Source organism: Macaca fascicularis, chromosome 8, assembly GCF_037993035.2.
Source record: "Macaca fascicularis isolate 582-1 chromosome 8, T2T-MFA8v1.1".
Lineage (NCBI taxonomy): Eukaryota > Metazoa > Chordata > Mammalia > Primates > Cercopithecidae > Macaca > Macaca fascicularis.
Genome location: NC_088382.1, coordinates 140,569,185 through 140,594,927, shown reverse-complemented (window position 1 = coordinate 140,594,927; position 25,743 = coordinate 140,569,185). Strand labels below are relative to the sequence as shown.

At 37.9% G+C, this 25,743-nt stretch overlaps 1 protein-coding gene across 4 annotated transcripts in view; it reads left to right on the top strand.

Moving 5' to 3' along the window:
- The window catches only part of ADCY8 (adenylate cyclase 8), a 263,968-nt gene that overhangs the window by 115,150 nt on the left and 123,075 nt on the right, over positions 1 to 25,743 (top strand). For all 4 annotated transcript variants that reach the window (XM_073999461.1, XM_005564084.5, XM_005564083.5 and 1 more), the window contains exons 6-7: positions 19,097 to 19,255; positions 24,898 to 25,168. In XM_073999461.1, coding sequence (XP_073855562.1) covers positions 19,097 to 19,255; positions 24,898 to 25,168 — 430 coding nt within the window. The remainder of the gene's footprint in view (positions 1 to 19,096; positions 19,256 to 24,897; positions 25,169 to 25,743) is intronic.

Genomic DNA, 25,743 nt, shown 5'->3' with positions numbered 1-25,743 from the left:
TTGAGCAAGTATTCATATGTGAAAATAGCTTCAAAAGAGCTAAGGAAATCAAGTGAGATGTCATAATACTCAGCTGTAGCACAATGATAAGAAAAGGCACATTAAAGGGAGTAGGCAGGACAAATTTATATTACATTACCCATATCATCCTTCCCCTATCCCAAGCAGCAGAGTGCAGAAAAGTATACCATCCACTTGGGAAAAAAAGAAGGAAGTGGGCATAGGACTTTCCCTTAGACCCCCAACACCGGGCCTGCCACAGTAAAATCCAGCACTAGGCAGACCCTCATGGTACCATATACCAGGCTGGTAACCACAGACTAAGCCTCTACACATGCCCCAGTGGCAGGTAGGACCACACAGCTCGAGGCTACAAGCTTGCTTGGCCAACCCGATCTCAGGTACACACCACTATTAGGTTGACATTAGTGGACCTGGCCTCTGGACATCCCTTAGCAATTGGCAAGCCTCAGTGGTCCCAGGCTTCTGGCCCACCCAGAAGTAATACCCATGTAGTAGGTACCATGTTTCTAGCGATGTCACTCCGGCTGCAGCTGCCCCAGGCTTCTGGAATGCTGCAGCACCACACCTGCCATAGTGCTTTCCCAGGAAAATTCAGCCTGTGAAGACTATAATAAGGAACTTACTTATTCAACTGAGCAGGGATTGAGGCACAATGATGAGGGTCAAAAATCATCAGGGAAACATGACATCATTAAGAGACAAAATAAGGTGCCAGTGACTGAACCTAAAGAAATCAAGATGTGTGAACTGCCTGCCAAATATTTCAAAATAACTATTTTAAGGAATCCCAGCAAACATAAGGAAAATGCAAAAAAATTAATAAAATGAGGAAAATAATAAGTGACCAGAACAAGAAACTTAATGGAGAGATTGAAAATAATTTTTAAAAAGAAGCCTAGAGTCAAAAAATATAATAACCAAAATGAAAACTGCAATAGAGAACATCAACAGCAGAATTTCTCAGGCATAAGAAAGAAATTGTAAACACCAACACAGGTTATTTGCAAATATACAGTCAAAGAAGAAAAAAGAATAAAGGAGTATAAAGAAAGCTTACAGGATTTATGGGACATCAAAAAAGCAAATATTCAAGTCATGGGGATTTTAGAAGGAGAACAGAAAGATAAAGGGGTAGAAAGTTTATTTAAACAAATAGTAGCAGGAAACATTCCAAACCTGGAAAAAGATGTAAATATCCAGGTACATGAAGGTCAAAGATCTCCAATCAGATTCAACCCAAATAAGAATAGTCAAAGAAACATAATAATCAAACTGTTAAAATCAAAGACCAAAAGAAGATCCTGAAAGCAACAACAACAAAAAGAAGCAAATACCATATATAGGAGTCCCAAGACGGTTAACATCAGACTCCTCAGCAGAAACCTTACAGGCTAGGAGAAAGTGGGAGATATATTCAAAGTGCTGAAGGGAAATGAAAAACCTGCCAGCCAAAAATACTATACCTAGCAAAACTGTCCTTTAGAAATGAAGGGAGATAAAGACTTTCCCACACAAGCAAAAGCTGAGGGAATTCACCACCAAGAGACTTGCCTTATAAGAAATGCTAAAGGAAGTTCTAGCTGAAAGAAAAGGATGCTAATGAGTATAATAAAAAACATTTGAAAGTGTAGAACTCACTGGTAAAAATAAGTACAAAGTAAAATTCAGAATACTCTAATACTACAGTAATACAGGATTTATGGGACAACTCCAAAAGATCAAATATTCAAGTCCCGTGGGTTTTAGAAGAAGAACAGAAAGATAAAAGGGTAGAAAACTTGTTTTAAAAAATAGTAGCAGAAAACTTTTCAAACTTGGAAAAAGATGTAAATTACTTATATCTTTGTAATGTAGGATAAAAAACAAAACTACTACAAATAATAATAGCCACGCTAACTTGTTAAGAAATATACAATATTAAAATGCAAATATTGACATAAAAATATAAAATGCTGGACAAAGTGGATTAAAAATATACAGTAGGGTGTGTGTGTTCAAAATTAAGTTGCCATCAGCTTAAAATAACCTGTTACAAATGAGAGATGTTTTCGTAAGCCTCATGGTAACCACAAAGCAAAAACCTATAGTAAATACACAAAAAATAGAAGCAAGGGGTCAGGCGCGGTGACTCACGCCTATAATCCCAGCACTTTGGGAGGCTGAGGCGGGCGGATCACGAGGTCAGGAGATCGAGACCATCCTGGCTAACATGGTGAAACCCGGTCTCTACTAAAAATACAAAAAATTAGCCAGGAATGGTGGCGGGCGCCTGTAGTCCCAGCTACTCAGGAGGCTGAGGCAGGAGAATGGCATGAACTCGGGAGGCGGAGCTTGCAGTGAGCCGAGATCCCACCACTGCACTCCAGCCTGGGCGACAGAGTGAGAGTCTGTCTCAAAAGAAAAAAAAAAAAAAAAAGCAAGGAATTCAAATATAACACTAGTGAAAATCACTTAACCTCAGAGGAAGACAAAAGGAGAGGAAGAAAGTAACAAAAGATCTACAAAACAACTAGAAACAATTAACAAGATGGCAGTAGTAAGTCTCTACCTGTAATGTAAATGCATTAAATTCTAGAATCAAAAACCGTAGGGTGCCTGAATGAATGAAAAACAAGACTCAGCTATATGCTGCTTACAAAGGCTCACTTTACCTGCAAGGACACACATAGATTGAAAGTGAAGGATAGCAAAGGTATTACATGCAAATAAAAAACAAAAGAGTACAGGAATACCTATACTTATGCAAGATAAAATAGACTTTGATGATTCAGCAAGTGGATATAACAATCGTGAAGATATCTGCACCCAACATCAAAGCACCTAAAAATACAAGGCAAATATTAATAGATATGAAGGGAAAGATAATACCATAATATAATTATAGTAGAGGACTTCAACATCCCAGTTTCAGCAGTACACAGATTATCCATACAGGAAATCAATAAAGAAACATCAGACTTACGCTATGCTCTCAAATACGTGGACCTAATAGACATATATGGAACATTTCACTCAATAGCTGCAGAATATACATTATTCTCAACTGCTCATGAAAGATTATCCAGGATAGGTCATACGTTAGGACATAAAACAAATCTTGACAAATTTAAGAAGATTCAAATCATATAAAGTATCTTTTCTGACCACAAGGGTATAAAACTAGAAATGAATAACAGGAGGAACTTCACAAAATTCACAAATACATTGAAATTGAACAACATGCTCCTGGACAACCAATGGGTCAATGAAGGAACTTAAAGGAAAATTTTAAAATTTCTTGAGACAAAATTGGAAAACAACATAACAAACTTATGGGATACAGCAAAGGCAGTTATATAAGGGAAGTTTACAGTAATAAACACCTGCATCAAAAAAGAGGATCTCAAATAAGCAACCTAACATTGCACCTCAAGGGACTAGAAAAACAAGAACGAACTAAGTCCAAAGTTAGTAGAAGAAAGAAAATAATAAAAATCAGGACAGAAATAGATAAAGACTAGAAAAAAAATAGAAAAAATAAACAAAACCAAGAGTTGAATGTTTTTGAAACGATAAAATTGAAAGACCTATCGCTGGACTAAATAAGAAAAAGCAAATAAAATAAAATGAATAAATTCATTTGATGCATATAATCTACCAGAACTGAATTATGAAGAAATAGAAAATCTCAATAGGCCCACAGCAAGTAAGGAGATTGAATCAGTAATATAAAGTGTCTCATCTAAAAAAGGCTCAGGACCTGATGGTTTCACTGTGAATTCTATCAAAATTTAAATAAGAATATCAATTCTCTTCAAATTCTTCCAAAAAATTGAAGAGGAAAAAATATTTCCACACTCATTTTATGAGGCTAGTATCATCCAGAAACCAAAGCCAGACAAAGACACTACAAAAAAGAAAATTATAGAATATTCCTGATAAATTACAAAAATATTCCTGATTTTATTCCTGATGAACAAAAATATGCAATAAAATTCTAGAAAACCAAATTCAACAGCACATTAAAGGGATCATTCACCATGCTCAAGTAGGATTCATCCCAGGATGCATGGATGGTTCAACATACATAGATCAATAAATGTGATACACCACAATGACAGAATAAAGGACAAAACCGCATGATCATTTCAATAGATGCAGAAAAAGCATTTGACAAAATTCAATATCCTTTCATGATGAAAATTCTCAATAAATTAGGTATAGAAAGAATGTACCTAAAAATAATAAAGGCCATGTATATGACAAACCCAGGGCTAATATTATACTCAATAAGAAAAAGTTAGGCCAAGTGCAGCAGCTCACACCTATAATCCCAGCATATTGTGAGGCCAAGGTGGGAGGATAGCTTGAGGTCAGGAGTATGAGACTAACCTGAGCAATAATAGAAAGACTTCATTTCCACAAAATATTTAAAAATTATGTGAGTGTGGTTGCACATGCCTGTAGTCCTAGCTACTTGGGAGACTTAGGAGGGAAGATCACTTGAGCCTAGGAATTTGAGGTTGCTGTGTTAGCACCACTGTATTCTCTTTGGCAGCCACAGGTGACTGCTTCAGTTCTTCAAATTGACCTCCCCTAAGCTGGACATAGTGGCACTTGTAATCCCCTAACTACTCAGAGGGCTGAGGTGGGAGGAGCCCTTCAGACCAGGAGTTTGAGGCTGCAGTGAGTTATGATCGTGCCACTGCACACCAGCCTAGGCAACAGAGCAGACCCTGTCATTAAAACAAAATTTTTAAACAATAAAAAGTTGCAATATTTTCCTCTAAGATCTGAAAAAAGACAAGGATGTCCACTCTTGCCACTTCTATTCAACATAGATACTGGAGGTCCTACTTAGAGCAGTTAAACAAGAGAAAGAATTAAAAGGCATCTAAGTTGGAAAGGAACAAGTTAAATTGTCTCTCTTTACAGATGACATGATTTTATATAGAGAAAACCCTAAAGACTCCACAAAAAAAAAAAGTTAGAATTAAACAAATTTAGTAAAGTTGCAGGATATAAAATCAACATACAAAAATAAGTAGCATTTCTATATATTAACAGCAAACTATCTGAAAAAAAGGTCAAGATTTTATTTACAAGAGTTGCAAAAAAAAGCAAAAATAGACAAATGGGATTACATCAAACTAAAAAGCTTCTGAATAACAAAAGAAACAATTAAGGTAGTGAACATAATCTACAGAATGGGAAAAAATACTTATAAACTATACTCCTGATAAAACGTTAAAAATCCAAAATATCTAAGAAATTCCAACAACTCAATAGCAAGAAAATCAATAACCTGAGTTTAAAACGGGCAAAGGACCTGAATACACATTTCTCAAAAGAAGACATACAAGCCAACAGCTATATTTTTTAAAAAGCTAAACATCACTAATCATCAGGGAAATGCAAATAAAACCCACAATGAGATATCAACTCATACCTATTAGAATAACTGCTATCAAAAATCAAGAGATAACAAGTATTGGCCAGGAAGTGGTGGAAAGGAAACTTTGAACACTGCTGGTGGAAATGTAAATTAATACAGTCATTATTTAAAACAGTGGCAGTTCTTCAGAAACATAAAAAATAGAACTACCATATGATCTAATAATTCCACTACTAAGTAACTATCCAAAGGAAATGAAATCTGTATGTTGAAGAAATGTCTGTACTCCCATGTTTATTGCAGCATATGTAATCAACCTGAATGCCCATCGATGGATGAATGGATAAAGAAAAATGTGGTGTTTATATACGTAATGGAATATTATCACACCACAAAGAAGGAAATCCTGGCATTTTCAATAAAATAGATGAATATGAACATTATGTTAAGAGAAATAAGCTAAGCACAGATAGATGAATACTTCATGATCTCACTCCTGTGTGGAAGCTATAAAAGCTATCCCATAGAAGTAGAGATGGTGGTTACCAGGGGCTGGGGTGGTTGGAGTGTGGTTGAGGAGACGTTAATCAAAAGATACAAAATTTCAATTAGATAGGAGAAATAAACTCAAAAGACCTATTACACAGCTTGGTGACTATAGTTGACAATATATTTTATTCTTGAAAAATGGTAAGAGATTGGATGTCATGTGTTCTCCCCATAAAAATGATAACTGTGAGGTAATACATGTGTTAATTAGCTAGATTGAGTCATTCCGCAATGCGTATATGCTTCGAATCTTCATGTTGTATGCAATGAATATATACAATTTTATCTGTGAATGTACAAAAAATAAAATAAAAAATAATTTTTTAAATGCAAAGTGGGCAAGAGTCAAGACAATCAAAAGTACAAGTATGAGGGGAAGCTTTTTCCCCGTCATTTGCCTTTTACTGAGCTGTTTGCACAGTAGCCTTTTTAACCAAGAACCAAAGTGTATTTTTTTTCCTGGAAACAAAGGCTTGAACAATGAGTCACGCTAGCTATTAAGAATGGCAAAAGCCACATGTATGTGTGCATGAATGTATGTGTGTACATGTGTATGTATGTGTAAATGTATGTACATGTGTGGTATAGATGTGTTTATATGTGTTTGTATGTGTGTGTTAAGTGTTGAATCTGACCTTGGTAATTATCACAATTCTAAATGAAAACAATAGGGTTGGGGTAAGATATGCTGGGGCTTTATCCCTCAGGCAATGAAAAGTCACTGACTCTTAAAGTAGGGAAGTGACATGGTCAGATCTGGATGTCAGGAAGACGACTGTGGAAAGGGATAACTCTCTCTCCCATTGACACTGGAATGGAGGAAGCAGAGGCCAAAAGGAAGGAAACTGGTTTGGGGATATTCTCATACTAAACCAGGGGAGAGAAGTAAGGACCTGAAATAGAGCAGCAGCTGTGAAATAGAAAGGAAGGGATGATAACACATCAAAGCTGAGTTCCAAGAGTCACCCAACAGACAATATGTGACATACAAATTTTAATTAAAGCAAACATTTATCATGACATTAAACTTATTTTTCAGTTGACTACTCCAAGAATTTCAGTCAGGATTCCATTTTATTAAAATTATAATTCATTGCTGGATGTGATCGTGACAAAGTTTCCCTGAAAGAGTGCCTATCGTACTGTAAGGTGACATAGAAAATATGCTGAGTGAATGGGATGGGTTGGGGAGCCCTTGACAGGCAGCAACAGACCTACCCTGTTTCCTGCCTCTTCCTGTAATTAGGTCTGTAATGATGGGTGGGTGACTTAACTTATAGCCTCCATGGCCTCTTCTGCAAAATGAGGATAATAAGATCCCAACTTCAAATAGGAAAACTCAAATAGGTAGCATGCCTGTTATCACTATGGAAATATTTTTAATAGAATCTTGCAAGGGAGGCTGAGTTTGGATACTGGAAAATTTGATGCAGTTGAGTTACAGAAACCTATTGTTTTACCATGGCTTCTATTCTATGCTCATAAAATAATGATGGCAGCTTAAATTTCTTTTTGTTTTGTTTTGGTTTTGTTGTTGTTGGTGTTGTTGTTGTTTTTGAGACAGAGTCTCACTCTGTTCACCCAGGCTGGAATGCAGTGGCGTGATCTCGGCTCACTGCAACCCCCACCTCTCGGATTCAAGCGATTCTCCTGCCTCAGCCTCCCCAGTAGCTGAGACTACAGGCGCATGCCACCACACCTGGCTTTTGTTTTGTTTTGTTTTGTTTTGTATTTTTAGTAGAGATGGGGTTTCACCGTGTTTTGATCTCCTGAACTCATGATCCGCCTGCCTCAGCCTCCCAAAGTGCTGGGATTACAGGCGTGAGCCACCGTGCCCGGCCGCTTGAGTTTCTTAAACACTCGCTATATCCCAAATACTGAGATAAATGTCTTGCATGCTTTGGCTCATTAAGTCCTCATAAAAATTCCAGAAGATAGGCAGGGGTGATAGGCCAATTACTGAAGAACTAAGTATGTCTACAGCATGGACAAATCAGACTAGTTTAGAGCAACAATGAGAACGGATGCAAACAACAAACAATATAGCTAGACGGGTTTGTCCTAACGAATGGAAGATCTGGAAGTTGGCTCCTACTTTACCAATGAGAAAATTGGAGCTATGTAGTGCTGGACCCCTATTGCCTCCAGGAGGGATGGTACTGTGTCTCAGGCTGAAGATGAGACCTAGAGACAGCAAATGAGACATAGGGTTTATTGGGGGAAATTACATATGGGGTGGTCCAGTGGTGGCACCCTGCACAAAAAGATAACTGCCATTTGTAAAAAGCATGCTGTTTATACAGCATTTTTACTTAGTGCTCTCTACCTAGCAACCCCTATTTCATCCAAAGAAAAGGGTCTCAGTCCCTTACAGCCTGTGTGCCAGGGGAATAAGCCAGAGGTTTGGCTGTTCTTCATGGATAAGCAGTGGATCTCCATGTTGGCCACTCTCAGATTCCTTAGCTTGGAACTCCAAACTAACGCTCTTCTTAGACCATAGGGTCACCCTCAGGGTATGCTTCAGTTAAGACTGTCAGGTGCCTCTGCCGTACAAGCTAACAGAGGTTGTATAATTACCTCTATCTAGATCACACGACTAGTCAGTGGCAGCACAAGGGCACCAATTCTGGAATCATCTGACTTCAAAGCCATCTATCTTAGTCATCATGGTAGCCCACCTCCCAACTCCAGATTTGCATGATTGCTTCTGATGCCTGAAATTTGCCATCAATAGCCAAAGGATCAACATATAGTTTAGGAGATCCTACATACATTGGTACATTCCTAATACTTTAGCAGAACTGATATTGAAAGAGGAAAAAAGTCAGTCAATAAACATCTGAGAATAACAAGATAATAAGCCCTAATCAAAAGAGCCTCATAGTAAATTCAATCGACCAAAAATAGTTAATTTTAGAAACATGATATTAGCTAGATGAATGGCAAAAAAGAGATTGAATGTAATTTTATTTCCAATGAAACACTTAATATCATCTCATGCATGTCTGTTCATAAAATTAAATTAATTAAAATAGGCTTATATCATAGTTTCTATTACATAGATTGAAAAGTGGCTCCAGGTGGCTTCTCTACACATATCCTGTGTCTATTCTGGGGAGTTCTGATCATTGGGAAGATGCTAGGGCTGACACTGGGCTCTGTCATATGCAATGTTTATTAATGATCTACGAAAGTTGTTCTTGATTAATCTTAATGAAAATCGCAGAGCTTGGTCTTTTCAGTGCAATTGCTAAAAAAGTCATAGGAATGACAGCAGAATGCCAAGTAGTAACAGGCTTGTCCCCAATAGTTAATTACAGCAAAGGTCTTAATCCTTGTGGCAGGGTCACCCTGCCAAGTAATATGGCAGGACAAGAAATGAAAAATAGAAATTATATTTTTTTACTAAAGGCAAGAGTGGCTAACCCTGCTTCCCAGCCTCCCTTTCTTTTTATTTCTCTCTTTCTTACATTTTATTGTTTTCTCTTTTGTTCTGTCTATTCCTTTCTTCCCTTCCTCACTTCTTCTTCCTCTTTTCTTTTCTTTCTCTCTCTCTCTTTGTTTCTTTATTTCCCCCAAAAGTCCCTTGTCTCACTCTGTTCCAATAAATAAATTCAGTATTCATAAGCCTGCTTCAATTAGAGTGATGTTGAGTACATGGACAGAAATTTTTATTTTTTGCAAAATTATTTGTAGTAATGAAAATTGAATATATCTAGAAATAATTGTTGATAAACTAATATTGATAGAATGTTCACCATGTGCCAGGCACTATACTAAATCATCTACCTGAATTACTTCACAAATACCAACACCCTGTGAAGAACAACTTCCAAATGAAACTCAAGCTCCAGTAGAATAAAAACATCTTCTGACCAATGACGCAAGCTTGTAAGTGACACAGCAAAGGCTCTGACCATGTTCATGTGTATTAGCCCATTTTCTGTTGCTTACTGACAGAATATTTGAAACAGACTATGTATAAAGAAAAGGAATTTATTTCTTATAGTTCTAGAGGCTGAGAAGTCCAAGGCTGAGGGACCACATCTGGTGAGACTTCTTGCTTGTCGAGACTCGCTGTGAAATCGCAAGGGGGCACAGGGCATCTTATGATGAGGGGTTGAGTGAGCTAATGTGCTGGCTCAAGCCTCTTCCTCTCCTTATTAAGCTACCACTTCCACTGCCGTGATAACCCACTAATCCATTAACCCATGAATCCATTATTCTGTGAACTATTTTCAATACTGCCACTTGGAGACTTTGTAGTACATGAAATTTGTGGGACATATTCAAACCACAGCACCATCTGATGCCATAAATGGTCAAAGGTATGGAAATGATTATATAAATTCTGGCATATGTAAAAAAATAGAAAAATTGGTAATGACCGGGTGCAGTGGCTCACACCTGTAATCCCAGCACTTTGGGAGTCCAATGCAGGCAGATCACCTGAGGTCGGGAGTCTGAGACCAGCCTGACCAAGATGGAGAAACCCCGTCTCTACTAAAAATACAAAATTAGCCGGGCATGGTGGTTTGCATGCCTGTAATCCCAGCGACTAGGGAGGCTGAGGCAGGAGAATCGCTTGAACCGGGAGTCGGATGTTGCAGTAAGCCAAGATACTGCCATTGTACTCCAGCTGGGGCAACAAGAGCAAAACTCTATCAAAGAAAAAAAAAAAAAAGGAAGGAAGGAAGGGAAGGAGGGAGGGAGCGAAGGAGGGAGGGAGGGAGGGAAAGAGAAAGAGAGAAAGAAAGAAAGAGGAGAGAGAGAAAGAAGAAAGAAAAGAAAGAAAAAAAGAAAAATGGGTAACCATTAAACATCATGGTTTACATTAATATTCAATGGCATAAAAAATGCTCATGCATTTAAAGTATACATGATAGAATACACACATATACACATGCACACATGTTTAAGCCAACTTCAGCTTTTTAAATTTTTTATTTATTTTTAGCTACCCCTGCTGGAATGGGAACCTCCACTTTTTAATAAATCTATTTTTATAAAAAGAAAGGACATAAAGCTCTGTGATGAAATTAAGTAGTTTTAATTTTCTTCTTTATTCTTTACTATATTTTTTAATATTTAGGAATAATCATGTATAACTAATATAACTAAAAAAGAAAATGTTATTTCAAAAAAGAAAAGAAGCTTTGACAGGTAGAGATGACAGGAAGGTGTTTGTGTTAGGGTTCTCTGGAGAAACAGAACCAACGGGGTATGTATTACCTATAAAAATTTGTTTTAAGAAATTGCTTCACAAAATTGTGGAGGCTAGTTAAGTCTAAAATCTGCAGGGTGGGCCAGCAGGCTGGAGATCCAGGGAAGAGTTGTTACTGTAGCTCAAGTCCAAAAGCGGGCTGGATTCAGAATTTCATCTTCCTTGGGGAACAGCAGTAATTTTTCACTTAAGGTCTTCAACTGACTGTGTAAGGCCCAGGCACATTTTGGAGGGTAATCTGATTTACTCAGTATACTGACTTAAGTGTTCATCTCACCTAAAAAACACTTTCCCAGCAACATCTAGCCTGGCGTTTGACCAAATATCTGGATACAAAGGCCTAACCAAATTGACACATAAAATTAACCATCGCAGTGTTCCTCCCTCCCTTAGGCAATAACATCTGCAAAAGCACAGAGTTAGAATATGTGGAGATGAGTCAGGGTGACTATCAAAATGTATTAATGGCAAAGAAACACAATTACTTTTGCACAAACATAATTATACTAACACTTTCACTTCATTGGAGAAGTGGCAGAGCTCTTAGAGGTTTGTGGGCAGAGGAGTCTAGTGTGACCACAGCTGTCTTTCCCTTTGAGATACCAGGAGCCCCAGCTGTGTTGGAGCCATATTCCATGAGCATCCTTGGATCACCATGTCTTTTAGCTCTAACATTATGTTTATTTTTACTGACAAGAAACAAAACATATCAAATAATTTTTAAATTAATTAAAATGGGAATGATCTCTTAAAAGATATTTCATAATATGGTTTTTTTTAAAAAAATAGGCTTTACTCCCTCATTTAATAAATCACACTGCTATGGGCTGAATTTTATCCCCCCAAAATTCCTGTGTTGAAGCCCTAACCACAAATAAAACAGTATCTGGAGATGAGGCTTTTGGGAGCTAATTAGGTTTAAATTAGGCTTAGTGCCCTTATTAGAAGAGACCCCAGAGAGCTTGCCGGCTGTCTCTCTCCACCTTGTGGGGGCACAACAGGAAGGCAGCCATCTGCAAGCCAGGAAGATGGCCCTCACCAGAACCTGATCCTGCTAGCACTGTAATCTCAGACTTCCCAGCCTCCAGAATTGTGAGAAATACATTCCTCTTGTTTATGCCATCCAGTCTGTAAATTTTGTTATGGCAGCCTGAGTTGATTAAGACCCACGCAAAATCAGAGAATCATAAGAATGTTTATCCCTGAGTATTACCCTATGTATCTGAAAATTGTAATAACTCCAAAAGACATTCCAGTTGTATTTAAAAGAAACTATGTCCCCAACCCAGAATGTTTGGGGTTTTGAATGCAGGATGAAATTAGCTTATTAAGGTAAAAGGCCTGGCACAGGAGAGTTAACAACCATATCTTAATCCTGTCAGAGCCTCAGTTCGCTCATCTGTAAAATCAAAATTTATAATATTGATCAGCATCTACCTTTCAGAGTCACTGTGGCTATCAAAATGAGAATATGAATTGCGAAGCACTTTGTGAAATCACAAAGTGATTTCATGTCAGGGTAAGCTTGGTGGCTTTCACATGTTAAGAAGTGGATGGACCCTATGTTTCATAAGGCAGGCTGATACTACAGTCCAGCAGAGGCAATAGAATGGATCAGGGTTGAAGGCAAAGTTGGGCTCCATGGCCACCACACTGGCAGTCCCTACCCCACAATGACTCCTGAAGTACTCTCAGCAAACTCAGATCTGTAAGAAGGGAGGCTTTGGAGATTAATCTGTAGAGACTGTGTCCATGTATTGGGCTGACTCAGCTCAGACCCCAGTAGTTCACATCCTTCCTTCTGTATTTCCCTTCAAAGAAGCCATGCAGGGAAGGAGAAATGGACCAGTGGGTTCAGGCTCATACACCCGGGGTGAAATCCTAACTAGTCCATCAATAACTGTGTGACTGAAAGCAACATACCTCTCATGACTCTCAGTTCTCTCATTTGTAAAAATGGTTCTCATAGTGATACCCAGGTTTGTTATGAAGATGATTCCATGTCTGTACAAAATGCCCTGGGCAATGAACATAGTTGACCTCCATAACTAACTCTCTTGCCTTTCCTTTGTTCTGGAATGTTCAAGGGCACCGTTTTTTCCAGGTAACCGGGTCCCAATCAATTCTGCCTAAATTGTAACCAGTGTTCACTCTGTTTAGACCCATTTATGCCTGAGAACTGCCCCGCTGATGGGTTGGTTGAAGCTATGTCTGTGTGATTAGAGTTGATATAGGCAGAGTTTTAGCAGAAAAGGGTAGGTAGAGTGATCAATTCATTATTTTGTATTGGTCTGATTCAATCTGTGCAATTGAAAAATGGTATTACTTCCAAAAATTACTACTAGGTACTATTTTTGAGTATTGAGTATCCACCAGGCTGAGTGTTTTACATACATTATTTTATGAACCATCCTAACACTTCTATAGAGGACCAATTCTCTTCCCACATTGCTCCTGGGAAGACAGAGACACTGAGACTAAAGCAACTAGCCTGACATCGCAAGCAGTAAATGGAGAAGTGTGATGTCAGATCCAGGCCTGCTTTAATGCAGGTTCTATGACTGTGTGGTATTGCTGGGGAAATATGTGTTATTTGCTCCAGCCCCTACAGCATTGGAATTCCTGTCTAATGTATAGGTCAATGATTGCTACTGGATTATGCGTCCTCTAGCAACTTCTATAGATTAATTGTCTAAAAAGAACCCTTTGAAGCATTTAAATTAAAAGAAAAAATCTAATGCTCTTCATTTTTTTCCTTACAATTGTAACATGCTTCCTCAATAGTTCAGTTAAAATAAATAATGTTGTCAATCTTTGGTTTGTTAATTTTTGCATGATTTTTCCCCAGCTAGATAGAGGTGAGCAAAAATAATAATGACAATTACATGTATTTTTTATTTAAAAGAAATTTTGGATGGAATCTCACCATGAAGAACAGGGAGTGAATTTACTCTATTTGAAAGGAGGAGGTTTAGAGGGTCGTCCCCTTCCCCAACTAGCAGGTCCTAAGGCAACCCAGTTGTTTCTCTGGGACTCTTAGATCCACCTTGGGACAGCCACAGGCCTGTGAAACCAGAAAGCCATTGAGCTTTCTCCATTAACTTGATAAATAATTTTCAGCACTATGTCTGTGTGCTAAGCTTTGTGCCAAGTGGGAATGGAACGTGGCATCCCTGCCCTCCAGAACCCGAGTGTCTAGAGAAGAAAGAGAAGGTGCAGATGTCACCTATAGCCCTTTTCTCTTAATTTGTGACTGATTAGGCACAGCAAAACATCCCTGGGGCTCTGCTCCGGAAGGACTGAACAAGACTTGTCGCTAGGAGTAGAATTGCCTCCATTTTAGCTTCAAGAATGCTCCGAGATCCTCCCCTCAAGAACTGATCTTGAAATATATTGTGTGTGTTTGTGGTTCTTTGCAACCACGGGGTAGCCTTACTAATGAGGATCAATGTCTGTAAATTATTAATTACTTTTACATAGTTTCATTCTTATCTTTTATTTAAGTCAAATCCCAGAAGTAAAATGAAAGAGAAAGAAAAGTCATGCAGTGGAAAAAAAAAAAATGTTAAGTCTTCTTGCTATGCTTCTTGTTTTGCAGGGGAAAATAAAAATCATCTAAATGTCTTTTCATTAAGATGCTCCAGTGCGTTCTCTGTATAATGTTAATTGCCTAATGACATTAGCACCATGTGCTGTTTAATAGTCTCTCATCATTAGCTGGCAAAGCACTTTAACATCCATTATTATATTCTTCACTCACAATAGTTCTGTGAGTGAAGCAATCAGGTAGTGCCTTATTTTACAACTATTGAAACTCAGGGTCAGCTTAAACTATGTGTCCAGGATCACGTGTTGCAAGGAGTATGGGTTTTAAAAACACAACAGTACCAGTTTAGTCCTGGAATTCTACTTACCAGCTCTGGGTCATAGGGAAAATCATTTTATTTTCTCAGGCTACAATTCCTTCATAAATAGTAGACAAGGAACTCGTCCTTATTATAGGCCAGGCACCGTTATAAACTCCCTACATGTGTTTATTCACCTCATCTTGACGATGTTATTATTATTAACATTTTATCAAAGCAGAGATTAAAGTATCTGTAGGGAAGTAAAATAACTTCTGTAAGGTCATGTTGCCAGTAAGTGATGGAACAAGATGAGAACTTGGCTGTCCGGCACTAAAGTCTGTGATATTCACCCTCATACTACAGTGATGACAATGTAATAAGGAAAACATCAATTGGGACTCATGACTGTACCAGTCAGGATAGTAACAAACATCCCTAAAATCTCAGTGACTTCGAACAGTAAACATTTATTTTTCATTCACACTTTATGTTTATTACAGGAGGGGGTGTGATAGCAGGATAACACCACATTTTATCCTGATTCAAGGACCCTGTTAAGAAGGCTTCATCAGGAGCTCCTTGACTCATGGTGGTAGATACAGGAGAGAAAAAAATGCTAAAGAGTATTGTTGATAATGGTCTTAAAGCTTCTGCCCAGAAGTGACACATATTACTTCTACTCATATTTCATTGGTCAAAAGCAACATCAATATCCAGACAAACATCACATGTTTGCACTTATGTGCAGAATCTAAAAATCAAAACAATTGAACTCATAGACCTAGAGAGTAGAAAGATGGTTACCAGAGGCTGGGAAGGGTAGTGGGGGGTTAGCAGGGAGGTGGAGATGGTTCATGGGTAGAAAAAAAATAGAAAAAATAAATAAAACCTATTATTTGATAGTACAACAGACTATAGTCAGTAATAACTTAATTGTACATTTTAAAACAACTAAAAGTGTAATTGGATTGTTTGTAACTCAAAGGATAAATGCTTGAAGGAATGGATACCCCATTCTCCATGATGCGATTATTTCACATTGCCTGTCTGAATCAAAACATTTCATGTACCCCATAAATATATATACCTACTATGTATTCACAAAAATTAAAAATTAAAAAAGTATGCAGGGAGGACAATCCTACTATACACTTGAATAATATAGTAGTGGGCATGGCTATGGATAGCACAAATGACCCTTCTCAATGACTTCCTGCACAGAAGCTCATTGGGAAAGTGCATCAGAAACTGATGTGCTCCTCTCAAAGGCTGGATGCCATTTCTTCTCTTGCCTTGTCAAACTTTTTTTAAATGGCTCCGACAGTTTTCACTGTCAGTAGATATAAACTACCATTTGCTTTTTAACTTAAGAGTTAAAGTCAAAACAATGACCCAGAAACCAGGAACTTCACAAGATCAAGAAAATCCTCATCCTTTAATTACAAGCATTTCTTCTAATGTTCACAAGTTGCCCGTCTAATGTCTAATTTATTTCAATATTTCCATATTCTCAACCCAATTCAACTTTACTTTCTTATGTAAATAGCTTTGCATTACCTTACAACTTAAGAACAGAGGCTGCAAAGATTCAATTGAGTACATGGAATTATTCATTCATTCTTTATTTACTTTTTTTTAAAAAAAGGACACTGCATGTCTTAAGTCCTACTGTATGAAAAGCAGGATGCTCCAGGCTGTGAGGAATATAAGACTGACTCAGGCAGGAATAATGCCTTCAAGGGTCTTATACTCTTTATCAAAAAGCTTGGATATATGTGAACATTAATAGAAAGTATTGGACACTCAGGCATCTACCCATCCACCTATTCAATAAACACCTGCTAAGTGTTAACCAAGTGCCAGCTACAGTACAATCTTAAGATTGGAATATAAAGAGTAGTGGTTCAAAGTTCCCATTCTCAATTAGTTCGGGGGAGACAGATTATTATAACATGGCACCCTAATTATTGTTCACCCAGGATGCAATGAGAACACAGGGAAAGGTATATAAGTCAGACTTGGAAATCAGGGCAGCTTACTGGCCAGAGTTACACCAAGCTTCACTCTAAAAGATGGAGTAGAAGCTCTTCTATTGAATGAGGTAATGGACATTCCAGACTGAGGGAGCACCATGGTCCCAGAGAGGAAAGAAGGAACACAAGGTTCAGACAATGACTTCTTGTTTGGATAGCTGGAGTCTAATGTGTGCATGAGGAATGAGAGGAATAACTAAGGCACTGGACAGATCATGAGGAATTTTGTGTGTCAGACTAGGAATTTTCCATTGTATCTTATAGACCTGTAGTATCTAAATATTTTGATCCCCTATTTTTATCAATAGAATTATATGAAGATATGCATATCTAATAAAATTATATTTATTATCTATTCTATTAATTATAGTCATATGTTTAAAAACATATACCATAAAATATACATAATACAGGGATTTTAAAGGATAATGAGAAAATTAAAATACTTTAAAATATTTTAATTTAATGACAGTATTTAATTTAAATATTTTAATTTAATTACAATTTTAAAATATTTTAAATTAATTACAATTTAATTTAATTAAGACTTTTCTGCTTTCACCATTTATTAGAGAGCAATGGGTTTAAACATAATTCTTTTTTTAAAAAATTTTTAATAGTTTGTGATATAATAATGTAAACGTCAGGTTTTAAGTTCAATTTATTTCTATACCAGGCTTCAATGGCTATCAGAGCTAAACATATATGTTATAAATTTTTTCCAAGCTCATAAATGGATTTAAGCCCTTATAAATGGGTTCAGACCTCATCAGAAATCTTCATTTAGAAGATATTTAAACGTTAGTAAATGTGCAGCTCTAAGAATTTTGATAGATGATGTAACAACTTTGGTTTTACAACAAAATTCTTAAAAAGATGGAAACATTTCCAAACTTCCATTCTCAAAATGCTTTCTTCAGAGCAACAATTTCTTTAAAAATCAGTTACTTTCTTGCTCATTCTTAAGTCATCATCTTGAGTTGGAAGAAATAAAATAAGCAAGTTTGTGGGTTTTTTCCAAATATATGCTAGAAGGAATATCAATGGCGACTCATTATCACAAAAATATCAGCAAATCTGGAACACTTGTCTTCTTGTCAAAGACAAATGAATAGTTCAACTTTAAGTCTGATAACTCTTTTAAGCATTTTGAGGTCAGATAATCATTGCATTTGGGGGGCAATGAAGGTTTTTCTAGTAATTCTACTAAAAAGTATTATATTCTACCATTTGATTTTCTGTATAAATGACATCATTTAATCATAAACTAAAATTGTTCAAAATACTCTAAAAGAAAGAATGCTCAGGACTACAGGAAATCATCCAATGGTAGAAATTCTTCTGTCTTCTCAAGATGCCTCCTCCATACTTAGAGTCAGAGGATGACCAGACATGTACCCACTAAGTTTCCAGTATCAATGTATATATCAAATGTTGGTAAAGTTTTTCAAAATAAGTAACAAAAGCTGTGAATGGAAGTTCTAACATTTTCTTCCTGCATCTCAATGGATGACCCAGCTCAACCCTGGGATGTAAACACTCTATTTCGGAGACCACAGCTCTAAGGAGTAGGTCAGAAGAGAGTGATGGGGTAATGAGGTCACATTTGTGTTTAGAAGGAGCAACTGGAAACCATGACAGTATGGGCTGGAAAGAGGTGAGGCTGAGGCAGGGATCCCAGACTCAGGCATGATGGTGGTCTGAACTAAGTCACAGAAGAGCTAGAAAGAAGGAAACAGTTGACATTTTGGTTGGAAATGGAATGTGGAATGAACTATGAAATCAATAATCTATCACAGGTTAATGTTGGGTAGAAAAAAATGCTGGTGGCATTCCCTGAGACAGAGGTTACACAGCAGGTTTTGGAGGAAGGTTTCAAAGAGCCCTTAAAAGTACAGATAAAAGGCTAAGGATGTTGAGAGACTCCTTCCAGGTATTAAAGAACCCAAGAAGGCTTCATGGAAGAGGAGACATTGAAAGTGCAGAGCCAAGGATGCCCACTCTGGTCTTACACATGTGTCTCTCCATTTACCTATGTCAACAGGTATGTGCGGTCAAGGACAAAACACGATGTTGACATGAGGATTGGAATCCACTCAGGCTCGGTGCTGTGTGGTGTTCTGGGACTAAGGAAGTGGCAGTTTGATGTCTGGTCTTGGGATGTGGACATTGCAAACAAACTCGAATCTGGAGGAATCCCTGGGTAAGACAAAGCAAAGTCCTTTTCATGCTTAATGGTTGTCATTTGCTCATTTTGTGACAGTGGGTTTCCCGTCTACAGAAATTCAGGGAAGCAATTATTTGGAAGGAGACCAGACATTGAAACATCAAACAACTATTAGCTTCCAAAATCTAGTAAAATGCATCAGAGGCAACAAGGATACGGAATAACAATAATACTGAGGGGTTCAGGTCTGTGCCCTGCACAGCATTGGTTTTTAGACTTGGCTGCACATCGGAATCTCCAAAGGAACGTTTAAAAAATACTAGTGTCCAGGCCCTGTGCCAGTTTATTTAAAGCAAAATCTGTGAAGAACTATTTTAAGTTCTTCAGTGAATTCTAATGGGCACCCAGGATTAAGGCCTACTGACTTTCCATGCATGACCTAGGACTCAGTGAGGAAATTCAGGCTCTTCCTTAGAAACTCAGCTTTTCAAATTTGGCTGTCAAGATTGATTGACATAGGATCCCCAAAGGTGCTAGTGATCTGCAAAGGCCACTGCAACTAAGGTAAGTCTTGAAAAGTCGTATCAAGATTCTGTTTACACAGATTGGACCTAATAAGATCTCGAATATATGTGAGCCAGTGTGATTTTCTGCAGCCTCTCTTAAAGATGATGGATGGATGGATGGATGGAGATAGATAGATGATAGATAAATAGATAGATGATAGATATTTAGATAGATAGATAGAGAGAGAGAGAGAGAGAGAGAGAGAGAGATAGTGTACTTCCACATATTCCTTTCCCTACCCCTAGACCTGCCCTTGGAGTCACAGATTTCTCTGGTATGTGCCATCATTCCTTGCAAATTATGTTTAATATCAAGTAATATGTTAACATGGGGGAAAAAGACAACAAGTGGTGGAATCAGAGTAACTAGGATTCCCTCTCTGCCCCATGCTAAACGCTGTCATCTTCAGCAAGTTGTGTAAAGCATGCACAGCACCTGGCATGTGATTTTAGTGTGAACTTGGCTTGCATCACTCTACCTATGTGATCTCAGGTCAGTGCTTAACTTCTGAGTCTAACTTTCTCCACTGCAGGAAGAGAGATAATAATACTTATAATTTGCTACCTTGTGAACTTATGTTCCTCCTCCATGAGAGTTTGTTCTCTCATCTGCTAAATGGGCATAATCCACCTCACAGGTCTCCTCTGAAGATTACCTCAGGCAATGTGTATGAAGCACTTTGTACACTGTGCAGGGACAGCCCCAGGTCAGTTACTATTCTTGTGGGGATCCTTCACTCTATGTGGCTGTTTGTCAGACAGGTTTAGAATTGAGGAAGGCCTGATGTGTTACTGCTGGGTTTCTTAAATCTTTCCATTCTTTAGGATTTTCCCACAAGCAACTACCTGCTGAATTTAGACAAACAAGATAGCCAGTTCATCTGTGTTTCCAGGCCTGTATCTTAAAAGCATCACCAAATTGGGAATTGCCCATATACTCAACAGATTCCTTTTGCAAACCTTAGAATCTGTTTTTGGGGTTTGTAAGATTCTGCTTTGATATTTGAAAGCCAGTTTAGCTACTGTTCTCAATAACATTAAGAAACAGAAGAGTGACCAAGTTTAAATCAGCACATCACCATGGAATACTATGAAGCCATAAAAAGGAATGACATCATGTCCTTTGCAGCAACGTGGATGCAGCTGAAAGAAATTATCTTAAGCAAAATAATGCAGAAATAGAAAACCAAATACCACATGTTCTCACTTCTAAGTGGGAGCTAAACATTGAGTACATAGACGAGAATAGACACTGGGGCCTACTAGAGGGAGAAGGGAGAGAGTGGGTCAAGGGACAAGAAACTACCTGTTGGGTACTATGTTAACTACCTGTGTGAGGGTTTCGTCTTACCCCAAACCTCAGCATCATACAATATGCTTTGTAACAAGCCTGCACATATACTGCCCAATTCTAAAATAAAAGTTGAAAGAGAAGAGAAATGAATAAAATAACTTGTAAAAATAAACAGAAAAGTGACTGAGTTTAAATCATCTTTCACACCCTTATTTTTAATATCATGAGTCATGAGTCTGAACCGTGGGTTTACTACTTACCAGTTATGAAGGCTGGAAGATTGTGGCAAGTACTTCATGCCCTTCCCAGTTTCTTCACTGTGTTTGGACTGAAAACATTATCAGCCTTAAAAATGCAGTTTCAAATGTGCTTGTGCTTAAAAAGCACTTAGTCTAGCCTTCAATATAGCATCCAGCTCTGCTTAGCCATGGGATGTTGTCAGTGTGCAAAATGTAAGAATGTCAAAACAGGACTCCAAACTCACCATGGTTTGATATTGTTTTGATTTATATTCTTCTGCTTTTTTATCGTCTTCTTCTTTAACACCTCTGAACCTTGGGTTTCTAGAACAATGGTTCTCAAATTTCAACACTGGAATCACCCTAGGGCTTATTAAACCATAGCTTGCTGGACCCCACCCACAGAGTTTCTGGTTCAGTATGTCTGGCACGGAACTCAAGATGATGCTTTCTACCAGTTCCCAGTAGAAACTGCTGGCCTTAGTACCACACCATGAAGATCACCATTTGTGAGCTTTGTGTTAAATGAGACAATGCATATAAAGTCCTTTGTCCTGTACTCAGTAAATATGAATTGTGGTTGTGGTGGTAGTGTTACCATATAATACAGTTCCAGGGTGGTGGAGAGACACTGAAAGTAAAAGCACTTATCTCAATCCAGCACTGCCACTAATATCTAATATGATTTGGGGCCAAATATGTACTTGTTACTTCTGGGTCAGTTTCAGCAACTACAAAATGAGACAAAGAAATGTCTAATACCGGTTGTTTGAAGAACGGAAATGATATGAGATAATCCATGGGGCACACAGTAATACCTTTGGCTACTAGATAACGTCTATGCAAAGCAAGAGTTACACAATTGTTAGGTCTTAATTTAGTATCATGACTACTTTTATTATATCCTAGCATTAAAATTTATCAGAAAATGCCAAGTTTACTTGAAACTCAATATATGAGAATATTGCCTGAAAACTGACACATTTCCTTAGAAAGAAATGCAAGCTACAGAATCTCATCTGCAAATGCCTTACCCCAAAGCTCAAGTTAGTAACAAAGATGAAAAGAAACATATAAAACCCAGTTTCTACCAAAATATTTAGGTGTATATTGATTAGCATTTCAGCAGAAGAATCAGTGAAGGCAAGGATCTCTTTCACTAGTGAAAACATAATATTGAGTTAATATATGGAAGTATTTGTCCCCCTGCGTACTGACAGCAGAATAATAAAAATGTAGAATCCAGAGAAAATGCTAAATGGGGTTGAAATCAAACTTAATTATCTGAAAAGAAAATCAACCATGGTGCTTTAGAAAACCCTCCTACCAGGTTCATTTTGCCTAGGAGAAAAGATCAGCTTCCAGTCTTAACTCTGAGATTCATCTGAGAAAGCAGGCGAGGACTTCCATCTCATGGAAGGTCAAACCATCTGTTATTCTCCCAGGTCAATATTATTGAGTTCATATGTATTAACAAAATGCATCTTGGGAATATTTTGTATTTATTCAGCACATTTCTCAAGAGAGCGAAAACATCTTTCACACACTTATTTTTAACATCTTGCACTTGAAATCAATCAAGATATTTATGTGAAAGATGTGGAGAACATGCTTAAATTATCAGAAATGATTTGTTTGTACTTTCTGTTTTTTCATATGTTCTTTGCAATGAACTATTCTCTCTGTAAGGAAGGATTTAGCAGAATGGGTTAGAAGGATGAGAGGGAGTAACAGAGCTAATGCTAAAAGTAAACTGCATTTTATTTAATTAATGAATTTATTTATTTTTTCTAAGACAGGGTCTCACTTTGTTGTCCAGGCTGGAGTGCAGTGCCATGATCTTGGCTCACTACAGCTTCAACTTTCTGGGGTCAAGTGATCCTCCCACCTCTGCCTCTCAAGTAGCTGGGAGTACAGGCATGCACCACCACGCCCAGCTAACTTTTGTATTTTTTTGTAGAGATGGTGTTTGTCATGTTGCCCAGGCTGGTCTCAAACCCCTGAGCTCCAGCAATTCACCTGTCTCGGCTTCCTCAGCATGAGCCACTACAATGAATTTTTAAAAGCCACTCTAAAATTTTTTTTAAAAACTTCTCTGTTTACTTGGATGTATTGTTCTTAGCATTACAAAAGCCAATCAAAATATTAAGCATTCTTTCATTCAAATGAATACTAAAGTAAACTTAGGAAAATGACTTTTGAGCTGAATTGGACAGTAGGAAATTGTTAGTAAGCACTAAATAGCACATTGAATCTGGAGAATTGCCAATTACTTGAATAGCTGGAGAGAGCGTAGGAGAGCTATATTAGAGGAGTGTCAGAAAATGAGCTTTGAAGTGATAGAGCCAGAGAATGAAAGCTTGGAGTTCTTATTCAGAAGGCCTGACAATAGTCTTCTGTAAGCCTCGAGGAGGCATGGAATACACAACAGTAATATGATGACAATGGCATTTCTTAGAATACTCTTAATAACTTACATATTTGCTTTTATAGTGTATATATTGTACCATGCACTGTTTTGACTGCCTTACACAAATCAAATTGTGTAATAATCACAATGATGGTCAGAGATAGGTGCTATTATGTTTCCCATATTACGGGTAAGAAAATGGACTGATAGAAAGGTTAAGTAATTTGCCTAAGATCTCTCAGCTGGCAAGTGGCAGAGCTGGGTTTGAATCCAGGAGATCTAGCAACAAAGTCCATGTTTGTAACCACCTTGCCTTGCTGGTCTACCCAGACCACATTATAACCCAATAAGTAGTCTGATTGAGTTAGACAGTTATGAGGACAGAAAAAGTCTTCCCCAGAAGAATTTACCATGTGAAATTTCCATGAATCAAGTTCAATCCTCAAGGCCCTGATGTCATATGTTATTTTGCTAAAAAGGAAGCCTGAGTCATGAGCTACGGTGGCTGACAACTGTGCAGCCATGAGTCACTTCACTTGTGAGTGAGCCCAGTCAGCTGCCAGCCTGCACATGTCCACAGCTTTGTTCTTTGCTCCTTATAGTATACATGTTATAGGGGAAATTGCACCCAAAGTGGTTTTCCCAAAGGACCCTTAGTGGAGCCCTATGGACTTATCAGAATCACCCTTGAGAAGAATATAGACAAGTTGGAGAAACAAGATACAAATACACGAAGACTGAAATGCTAGGACAGGTTCCAAGACGATGAAAGAACTGTTTTTGCTTGGTGATTTGGATAATAATTGCCACTGGGTTTCAGAAACATTTGCAGCACTTGTTTTTCCGATATAATCAACACCACTGAAAAACAAAAATCACTGTTTTGTAAAGTTTGCTGGGATCAGGCTGACAATCATAAGAAGAGCCAAAAGATGTGCTTAGGTGTCACTCAGAAGGGCTGTATTTTATCAGAGGCAACAGTGTCTCTTGGGGCGATGTCCGTGATACTGTGCTCATGAATTTATGCTTCTATTTTATTTTATTCTTTCTACTTTTTAGGAAGACAAATATTGTCCTTGAGGACATGTTCTAATAATATAGGACAAAAAATATATAGCCTTTGCAGGCAACATCAGGAGTGTGTAATGACCTATGCCTTCTACACACAGGAGGATTCACATTTCCAAAGCCACGCTGGACTGCCTCAACGGTGACTATAACGTGGAAGAGGGTCACGGTAAAGAGAGGAATGAATTCCTGAGGAAGCATAATATCGAGACTTATTTAATTAAGCAGCCTGAGGACAGCCTGCTGTCCTTGCCTGAAGATATCGTCAAGGAGTCAGTGAGCTCCTCAGACCGGAGAAACAGTGGGGCCACGTTCACTGAAGGATCCTGGAGCCCTGAGCTACCCTTTGATAATATCGTGGGGAAACAGAATGTAAGTCCTCTCTTCCTCCTTCTGCTTGGCCATGAATGCATGCTCGTGTGCATCTCCAATCCAGACGCCTCAGAGAAAACTGATTCATCTTTAACCTTTTCTCCAATGAGCACCATAATTGCAAATGATCAAACTATCTCTGTGTCTCCTCAGGACAGAATTAACCTCCTGTGCAATTTCAGGAAATGCCAGAAATGCCAGAGGGTTCCTAACACCTTCTCTCTCTCTCTCTTTTTTTTTTTTTTTTTTTTTTTTTTTTTTTTGTAACCTAGCTAAAAATAAATATTATGTGAAGCTGAATTGTAATTTTACCAAAAAACCACTCATGTTGGGAAAAATAAACCCTCTGTTGTTAAACTAAAGGGGAGGGTCAAGTACATGATAATGTCCCTTTTTCGGTAGCTGACCATCATCAGTTCTGCATCGCCCTCTGAGATTCAAAATCAGGAGGGCACTGCTGATTTGGAAACAGGAAAGTAGCACCAAGTGATGGTCGGAGTCAGGGAGTTCAGTAGGAGCATGCAATTTCAAAGCTGCCCACATGATTCTATTTTTATATAACACGGATTTGCATC